Below are 10714 nucleotides of genomic sequence, written 5' to 3' on the forward strand. Positions count from 1 at the left end.
AGGGCTGGGCGATAAATCGATTTTATCGATTAACTCGAATGTGTAGTTTACGCCGATTTTTTTGAATGAAAATCGGTTTTCTCTTTAACAACCGCCGACGCTCCCATCTGGGCTCCCGTAGTTCCGACCGGGCTCAGCGCTTGCCATGATAGAGATACACAAACAACATGGCAAATGAGCAAGACCGCGGCAGCAGAAGCACACCCGCCGAAAACATTTACAAGCTGAATCTGCAGGGCTCCCAACTCTCACGAGTTCACTGTGAGAGACGGAATTCTGTCACTTTTTACACGCTCTCACGCCACACATCCCTTTTCTCACGCAGAGAAAAATCGCGAAGCAAAGAGGACACGGACACCGACAGACAAGACAGAGCAGGTTACTATCGATATGAAACAGATTCTCAGCTCTCAGATTCTGTCAGTTTTATTACAAAATTCAAACAATAAACACCGTTTTGGCGCTTGTAAATGTGACGTGAAAGAACGCTGACAGATCTCAGTTCAAGCGGCACGTGAACCGAACATCTGTTACTCTTTACTACAAACTTACCGAGATGTAATAAAATCGATCGATCAGTGTTTTTCAACCGCAAGATGTCCATAAAACAGCTGGAGAACAACATGTCACGTAACATTACATTTACCTCAGGATGGCTTTTAATGACCCATAGCACGCATGTTAGTAAGACGCATTATAAAATAAAAAACGCATTATATTTAATTTGAGTTAGTTTTAACCTTTAATAATACCAGCTGACAGGGCTCTCTGTATGTTTACAGCATTAGGTGATTTTTTTTTTTTGGGGAGAACAATTAACACATTAACGTATCTACTTTTAGATAGTAGTACGATAGTTCTTAGGTAGTAGTACGTAGCTACTACGTACCTATTTATCCAAAGGAATTTATATTGAATCAAGATCAGAATCAAATCACAAGAAGTGAATTGAAATTGTGAAATTTGTGTTAAGCAATAATAAAAACAGTAGCAAACCAGTAAACTTAATAAAATTATATTTAGTTACCAAATAATTTGACAATCACAATACACTTATTGTGATGGAAGTCTTTTGTTTTTTTACACATCCCCCCCAATCCCAATCCACCCATTTTATTTTATGTTACATTTTCAATGTTTTCAAAGACAGGGCCTGTCCTCTTGTCTTTTTGGCTTGTTGTTTCTGATTGCACTTTAATGGAGATCAAATCCCAGAAGGGAATATTAAAACAAAATAAAGTTAAAACTTGTTTTGAACAATTTCTTTGTCATCTGCAGATTGATTTTAAGTACGGAGAGAAAAAAATCGATTTAAATCGTAAATCGGATTTTTTGTGAAAAAATCGGGGATTTTTTTTTTAGGCCATATCGCCCAGCCCTAATTTGAAGTTAACATTATAAAATATGTAGACCAACACAACAAAACTAGTTGAAGATAAATTCTTTAATTTCACCTGTAACGGCCGTTTCAAACCGCAAGCGTCGCGTGAGCAGCGTGTTTTTTTTTGCGGTGTGCAACCGGTAGCACGTGAGCAGCAGTGAAGCGGGGGTTTCGGCACTGAGTCTATTTTCACACTCAATTAAAGTGAAAGCACGCTTTTGATGGATGAAATAAATATGATTTCATACAAAAAGTGCCCAAAATGCACAGAATAAAAATATCTAGTGAGTTTTAACAAGAACTGGAGTAGGCAAACAAAAGAAAATGAAGACTCTTTTATAGAGATATTTATAGAAGATTTACCTGTAGGTTTTTCAAATGTTATTTAATAAAAATCTCTTTTTTCCCTCAAAATCTCTTCTTTTCTCTTCTCCAACAGCCTCCTCCTCCTCAAAAAAAAAAAAAAAAAATCGAGGTTTGTATCGAATCATGGGTCAAAAATCGTTATACGAACCGAATCTTTATCGTTACAGCCCTACTGACCAAGTATTTGAAAGTTGAACAGTGAGCTCATTGGCTACTGATACAGCAGGAACCAATCAGCTGTGCCCTATATAGAATGATGTGATTAAATGAAAGGTAATGAGACAAAAAACAAGTCTTACTACTGAGTTGTCCTTTTCCGATTCACAAACAAATTACTCTTTTAAGCCGGTTCTTTTTACTGAATCAGAAACAGCGGATCTCGTTTGGATTCACAAATTCACAAGTAAGTTCTTCAAAGAATTTACTCACTAAAGGTACTTTCACACTGGACGCGATTTTGACGCACAAATAATTCGCGCTATGGTTTTATTTTTTGATCAGCTGTTTGTCTAATGAGTGCTTCCACACCGAATGCGAATGTGCTGCGGCGAAAAATCGACTTTTATTTTTTTCGCTTCGATGTCGATTTTTTTTTTTACTTTTGCAGCGACAGAAAAGGCTTCAGCCAATCACATACAAGGAAACAAAGGTGAAGCTTGTTGACGCTTTGGCCGCTCTGACGTAGCAGCATTATGTGCGAGAGAAGAGAAGTGTCACAACATGAAATGTAAACTAAAAACAAGCAATACATTGAAACTAGAAACCTTTTATAATGACAGCATTTTTATTTTGCCTATTCCGCATCTCAACGCACGCATACCCTATCATTTATGACATGACGTTGTTTGCTTATAGGGACCAGTTACAAAAGAACGAGGAATGGGATAAAATAGCTGGGATAGTTGGTGTCTCCGGTGAGTTGATGAAGTGCGTGCTGATGATTTAGCCTATAATATTTTTGACTAGGAGAGAAATAATTGATTTTGAATATTTTCAACATTCATGGTTGTGTGTTTCATATTATTTTTGCATGCATGTATATGCAACTTATTAAGATTTGTTTTGTAGAAAGCATTTCTTTAAAGCGAATTTCGTTTTGTATAAATTGTATCTTAATTTTAATCAAATTTTCATCAACAAATTGCCTGGATTAATAAATAAGAAGCAAATATAGTAGACAATATAATTAGTACAGGGAGGCGCATGAACTGGAGCGCGTGTCATACCGAAAACTGAAAGAAAACACTAGTTTATTAATAAACAATTCAAATGTTTAATGCATAATCCTTACTTTGGCCGGTTCTTTGTGGCAAAGTTTTAGCTCCTTTACAAGATTAGCATACTCCCCCCTTCAGACTCTCTGTTCTTTAAGATTGGGTGCACACAAAACCTTCTTTTCTGTCTTTTAAAGAAAATGAAAAGCTCGTCTTCACTGGATGATGATGATGATGATGAAGTGTCCATGTTTTCTCAGCTGTCGGCGCGAAAGTTTTGGAATGTTGAAGCTTTGAACATCACAAAATCGTGTCGCGGCTGATGTGAATGGTTTTGACGTGAACTATTCGCACGCGAACTATTCGCTTTTCCGTTTCGCTTTTTCGTTACGCGTCCGGTGTGAAAGGGTCAAGTGCAACATGTGCAGCGCAAGTCTGTCGTAGAGGCTACATAAAATTATAATGAGAACATTATAATTTGGGGCTTATGACATGGCTTTTAATGTTCAGTCTTTTGTTTTTGTCATCAGGCTCTCAAAAATTATATAAAAATTTGGATTTAGATATATCGGCTAATATAACGGTTATCAGCTTTCAAATTAAAAGAAATATCGTTTATCGGTATTGGCCAAAAATGTAAAAACGGCGCATCCCTAATATAAAGTATGATACTCGCCAGACTCCCAAAAAACAGAAAACTACCGACCATTTAACTAAACAAACATGAGGTCACTTAGAGTGAAAACGGGACTGAACCATGGGAAGTGTAGAGTACATTTAGATCTGAAACATAACATCTGTTTCACTCTTACAGGCTTGAGTATAAGTTTGCCTGAACCAACCTCAGAAAATCAGTATTCTTCTTCTTCGACTAGCCTCAGATACAATAACAACTCTAGACATTCATTAATGTTGCACAGCCTAACACTTCTCAGCGTCTGCTACACCAGCATTACAGCCACTGATTGGACTCATTGAGTTTTCATCATCTAATCAGCAGTAATGACTTTTATTACAGCAAAGGAACTTACTCTAAACACTGCTAATACCCAAGAGTCTGACTGGGTATTATGTTAACCTGCGGTCAAAAGTTTGGAATAATTAACATTTTTTTATGTTTCTGAAAGAAGTATCTTGCGCTCACCATGGTTGCATTTATTTCATTAAAAATGTCATAAAATATACGTAAAACACGTAAACAAAAAAATGTAAAATCGGCAATATTGCGAAATATTTTTCAAATTCAAAATATTTTTTTCTATTTAAATATATTGCAAAATGTAATTTACTCCTGTGATTAAAGCTGAATTTTTCAGCATCATTACTCTAGTCTTCAGTGTCGCATGAAAATCATTCTAATATTATTATTCTAATATAAGATGATTAATTACAAAAAAACATAATTATTCCAAACTTTTGAAGGTAAAGTAAGTGCATTTATTGATTTGGCAGACGATTTTATCCAAAGTGACTTACAAGTGTGCACATCTCAGTTAATAAGTACAGATAGCTTTTAAATTGATTAGCAATTTTTATAAAGCAAAAAAAAAAATTGTTTTGTCAAAAATGTATTGTGCCAAATAGGCATTGTGTAGTGTGATGTCCACAGAATGCATATGCACAATACCAATGTAATATTTTTTTTAGTTCTTCCTGTGATATCAGTAGCCACAGTCCCACAAAGACCATCCTGACGGCCCTTAATAATCTCCAGGAATTATTCATCGTGCGCTAAACCTAATTGAGCGTTTGTGGGATAATAAGACTGACAGCGATCTGGCATCCGACAGGGGCCGTGATTGTCTCCGTTCGGCTCGTCCCTTCATCCGTGTAACTCTGGAGGCCCAGAGGAGCAGCGCAGAGATAAGAAGCCGGAGATGCCGATAACAGGACGAGAGGGGAAAAGAGCTAATTGGCCGTATTAAAGTCTGAATGCCCGCCCACCGTCCGTGCCAAAGGCCTGTCCATCACGGAGAAGATCACAGAGAGAGAGGAACTCAGGAGCTCAACGAAACTTGGATCGATGCGAAAGGAAGCCGAGCTGCTCTGTAGTGAAAGGGAATTCTGTGTGTTTTATTGAATCGCTGATGTGGTCATTTAGATCCACCTGATCTGAAGATGTTAAACGGCTAATTGGTGATGAGGGGCTCCGAAAAGTGCAGAGATCCCAAGAAGCATACATTATAGGACAGAACCCGCTGACCCCCTCGATCTAAAATCACACACACACACACACACACACACACACACATACACATACACATACACATACACACACACACACACACACACACACACACACACACACACACACACACACACACACACACACACACACACACACACACACACACACACACACACACAGACCTTTTCTCTGCCTCTGGGTTGCCAAGTCTCTCCCCCCTACCTCTTTTGAGAGAAAAGGGATAGAGTTTCCTAACAAAGGGCATTTCTGTCTCCCTCTACTATTTAGGAAATTTGACGCCCGTCGCTGTAACCTAGCTTTCCAAAATTTACATCACAGGGAAGTGGAGAGAGCAGGGTGATCTCATTCGTATTTGGAGGTATTCATACGTGACAGGAACATTTTTGGACACTGAAACGTTGAATATCAACTTACTGACAGCATCAAAAATGTAAATGCTTATACATGCGATACGTAAAAGTTTATAAATCCCTTTGAAAACTGGTTATATTGAAACAGTGAGTTTAAAACTCAAACACTCAAACCATGACACTTCTGAGTAAAGGATGAGAAACTTTGCCTAAAAAGACATTATAAATGGAAAATTTATTCATTAAAGAACTCCAGATGGATCTAACAAAAATAGTCATCTGCACTCTGAAACTATTCAAAGTAAAAAAAAAAAGTTTATTTGAGTATGTTTTACCAGAAAATACTCTTCCAGTCTTTCTACTTAAAAGTTTAATTCATAGTGTTACTTGTCATTATTTGAGAAATTTAGTTGTAATTTCTGAGTGAAAATTGTTTCACAGTAAATCCTACACTAGTGTAGTGTAGTTTAACCATCAAAGCAGAAAAAAATTAAACTGTTATAACAAATTTGGTACATCTGTAAATGTGTTAAATAAATGGGATGTGTTTAACATCTTCAATTAATCTTAATAATAATACAATGCAATTTACCCATTAATTTAATATTCTATGAACTTCAAATGATTTGTAAACATTTGCAAGCCTTAAAGGCTTAACAATTAAGACGCTTTCAGTACATTGATATTGTATCACTAAAAATAAAGGTTCCAAAAGGGCGTTTTCACAGTGATGTCATAGAAGAACCATTGGGTTCAATAAAGAATCCATTTCACTCTAAATAACCTTTAGTGCAATGGAAACATTCTAAGGATGTTAAAGGTTCTTCAACCTTTATGTTTAGATGTGTTTGTATCTTGCATATTGTATTGTATCTATCTAAACATATGAAAATGTGTTAGAACTATACGTATGAATACTAAAGAGTTGGAACGGGAGATGGAGAAAGAGGGAGCAAGACAGGGTTCCCACTCTTTTCTTGAAATGATTTTCCAGGACTTTTCCAGGACATTTTCAAGACTTTTTCAGCTGCTACAGTGCGAATCAAGTTATCACAACTAAGGCTGGGCGATATACCGATATTATCATATCGAGATATATTTTGAAACAAATGTGATATTGTACCTATACCGTTATTTCTGTATTATAGTTGTGCAAAGATTGTTGTCTTTCACAATGCCACCTGCTTTCCTCTACTTGCAATGCCACACTACTAAAACAGAAGTTATTCTCTACTTTAGTTCATACACTGCTATTTTACTTGCTGATATCAGTTTAAAAGTCCAAACTCTCACAGTCAAGCTGTATTCGCAATCAGTCACTAACGTTAGAAAATATGAACTATTATCGGAATTCTAAATTAATTGCATCTGCCCGCACCAAGGCACATTACGCATCTGGTATACATAATGGCATAAACTGATGAGTTATGTGTTTTTGACTCTAAATTATTTTGATTTATCAAATCTTTGTAACCGTTTTTGTCAATTATATTGCTGAAATGGATAGACCTTTTGTAAAGCTAAATGTGTTTAAATGCAAAATCCATTTAGCCTACTGGTGTATGAAATGGATCTGAAGTAAAATATTCTGACAAACTAGGGTAAAATACCGGTATATATCATATATCCCAAGCTTTGGAGAATTGCTATTTTCTACAATTGTACCTTATATTTTGTACATTTAACCAGATATTGCTTAAATGGTTATTCATCTCAATCTTTCTCTATTGTACTTTCTCCGAGTTTCTTACGAGTTTCCGTAAACTTTAATTTAATGATGTAAATAGACTTCTGTCCCTCACATTAAGCTATGGAATGGCTTCAGATGACTTTGTGAAATTATAATAAGACCCTCTCAGTCTCAGACCCAAGTCACCCAAACTGAAGTGAAAAAAGCGTGAGGCGCCGAAAAGCGCGCTGTTTGCATCCCTGCGTTTTATTCTCCCGCAATCCGCACACACAGAGTGAGTGCATTACCGGCCGCGCCCGCACTCGGCCATCAAATCTAGTGCCGCGCCGCACTCTATTGCGTTGGGAGTGCGTACGTCTCTAGATCAAGGGCCCGGCCCGAGGATAGTGTCGGGAAATATCGGCCCGCGGGTCGGGTCAAGTTCGGGCTCGGGCAGAGAATCTAAGCTCTAGTTCACGCTAAGAAACCGAGAGTTGTCATCCAGTCTCTTTGGTAGAGAGAGACGAGGAAAACACACAAGCATGCAAATGGAAATTATTGCGACCGGAAAGATTATCGAGCTCATTTTTTTATCGTGCGATTAATTGATTTATTGACTATCGCGACAGGCCTACACACACACACACACACAGTTTACCTTTTTAAGCCCAACTGCAGCGAATGGGGAACATTCAGGCAGAGGGCAGGAGGAGAGGGACGGGAATGTTACGTTGTAGGTTCGGTAGACTCGTTATTCTCCGCTTTTCTACAATGATTAGCTGAAAGTGCTTCACCACGCTGCTGCATCATGTTGTCACATGTCCGTAGTTTACAGGGGCAAGTCCTACATACTGAGATGTCAAATTGCGTACTTGCTACGCAAAATGCGTACATATTGGCAGGTTTGTGTCACGTGGGGCGCTGTGCTGGCTACATGCAGAAATGAAAGCAGACAAGCGCTTCAGCCCAATATTACCCTTTGAAGGCAGCTGAAAACAGACATTCATGCGTAAAATGTTTAACCCGTTTGCGTTCATCCACAAGGAGGGAAAATTATTTTCCAGGACAACACAAAAGTTTCCAGGACATTTTACTTTTTTTCCCATTTTCCATGTGTTTTCCAGGACTGGAAAATTGGTCTTTCATTTTCCAGGTTTTCCAGGTTTTCCAGGACGCGTGGGAACCCTGCAAGAGACAGGTTTTTTGACTCACCCCTCCTTCCGTCGGGCTGGCGACCCATGCCAGTTCTCCCAGCACTGATCTGGAATCCAGCAGCGGGACTGAAGGAGAATAAGACAGAAGACTTGAGAATGAGATCACCAAAGCTTGTGTGTTTTACCCTATAGTGGAGAAAACTAAAGTTTTGAAGGCATACATCTCTGATAAATAATGACAACAGCTACAAAGGAGGCCAAAAAGTGACAGACAAGTGCACAAGGGTTTGATCTCTGCACTGACTTAAGTAGGAAAATGGTTTATAAATCATTAAACAATAGTAATCGACAAAGGAATGATCAAATTTCAAATTAAGAGACATCAAAACATAAAGAATTTTTTTTCTTGAAAATTACAAAAAAATTACTGTTTAACAAAAAGCACTCCAGACCACACAAGATATAATAATTATAAAGCAACAGTTATTATTATGATGTGTAATATTGTATGTAGGATAATGTTTATATTTCCAGAAATCAAATTATTACTATTTCATTATTGTGATCGCAAGACAAAAAAAAAGGGCCCAGATTACCTTCAAGGTAAAATTAAAGACAATATGACTTTATAAATAGCCTACTAATTAGGGGAAGGATAAACAGAATAGTGAATAATTAAAAGATCTAAAAAAAAAAAAAATCTAAAATGTAAATAATAAATATGTGGCATATCTATATGATTAGTATTTTGTTTTAAAGCTGTTAACATGTCAATTGTCCTGCTGTGTGTATCGTGCATTATATTTCCAGACATCACTTGCAACAAACTCCTTTAACACTTCTTTAAAACTCCTTAAAATTGTAAGAAACTTAGCCCGACGTTTTTTCTTAACTTGAGGGATTTGTTAACTGGCCAATATCGTTACCGTTTTACTTGCATGTGCGCCTGGGTTTTACTGTGCGCCCTAAACTTTTCCTCTTTTATTGCAACCCCTCTTACCTTCATTCTCCGGATAATTCCATGGAGCGGACAGACCTGCACAAATCCCCAGGAAAAGCGAGGTAAACGGGTAAATAATCCCGGCCATGAATGCCATTCGTCCAGTAACTGTCTCTCCGTTATTCCTATTTATTCCTCCTCGTCACTCGTGCTGCTCCGCGCGACTGATCTTGAGGCGCACGAGACGCGCACTCAGCGATCTCTGCTGGAGGGGGCGTGGCATTCTGTAGTGACGTACCCATCAATCAATCAAGAAAGAAAGAAGTGGTCATTTATTTAAATTATAGATGTGTGTATATATATTATTTTGAAATTATGTATCGTTTTCAATTTGCATTTGTTTATTTCTATTACTTGTATTATTTCTTGGCAATGTTCTTATGTTATTGTTGTCCAAGCATTATTATTAATAATAAAAAGTTTCTTCGAAAAACAAATATGTAGATTACACATTAAAACAATTATTTAAAATAGTAGATTGTCTAAAATAATTATAATAATAACTATTATTAATATTAATAATGTAAACATGTTATGTATATTTTATCCTTGTGGGTACACAAAAAAAGTTAAAAATTGCATTAGGATGGATTCAAATTACAATTATTATTTAAAATAGCTTTAATTTAATTACATATAGCATATATGTGTATATGTAATATTTTGTTATTTAATTATAGCTAATTATTATACCAATATAATCTTCATTTTAAACATTTAATAATTTCAATTATTATTATAATTATTAAAAATATTATAAAATATGCATCGACCAATAATAATATAAAAAATAAAAAATAATAAATATTATGAATAAATGATATAATAAGATGATAAAGTTAAGGATAAAAATGCTATTATTTTGAAGTATTTCAACATTATTATTATTATAATGATTAGCAGAACATTTTGAGGAGCGGAGAGCCGGGTATTGAATCGAGCTCTGATCTTATATCGCCATCTAGTGTCCATATCCCCACAGAACAGGCTTAATAAACAGCATTATCATAATACCTTAACCCACGCGCACACCAGCAGCAAATTAACCGTGACGTGGGATGATGTTTCATTTCTTTCATCCACAATCGACTGGGTGATGTGTCATATTCAAGACACAAATAAAAGAAACCCAATGTGTCGATATTATGCTGTTTGTTGTTGGTGAAAGACACATTCTTAGGGCATCTGTTTGGATGCAATACAGTACCCTTGGGGTTTACAGCAGGGACCCTCAGCATTTTATTATTTAACCCCCCCCCCCCCCCCCCCCCCAATGCTCGTATTGACTAAATTCCACCTGACACCGGTTCCTCTCATGCATCCAGACGCATCTGCCCTCATACAGTCTCTCTTTTCCTCAGGGTAATATGC

General features: G+C 36.8%; 1 protein-coding gene across 2 annotated transcripts in view; it reads right to left on the reverse strand.

The window, feature by feature from the left end:
• Positions 1–9537, reverse strand: part of epha4l (eph receptor A4, like) — a 49271-nt gene extending 39734 nt beyond the window's left edge. Inside the window, exons 1-2 of one of the 2 annotated variants that reach the window (XM_077206979.1) lie at positions 9344–9537; positions 8402–8469 (exon numbers count right to left, since the gene is read on the reverse strand). In XM_077206979.1, the coding sequence (XP_077063094.1) occupies positions 8402–8469; positions 9344–9440 (165 nt within the window). In that variant the 5' untranslated portion in view covers positions 9441–9537. Of the gene's footprint in view, positions 1–7847; positions 8035–8401; positions 8470–9343 lie in introns of those variants that run through there. The other variant, XM_077206981.1, reaches the window with a different exon arrangement.
• Between the last annotated feature and the right edge of the window lie 1177 nt (positions 9538–10714).

Source organism: Siphateles boraxobius, unplaced genomic scaffold, assembly GCF_051911475.1.
Source record: "Siphateles boraxobius isolate OS27281-9 unplaced genomic scaffold, OSU_SipBor_1 6, whole genome shotgun sequence".
Lineage (NCBI taxonomy): Eukaryota > Metazoa > Chordata > Actinopteri > Cypriniformes > Leuciscidae > Siphateles > Siphateles boraxobius.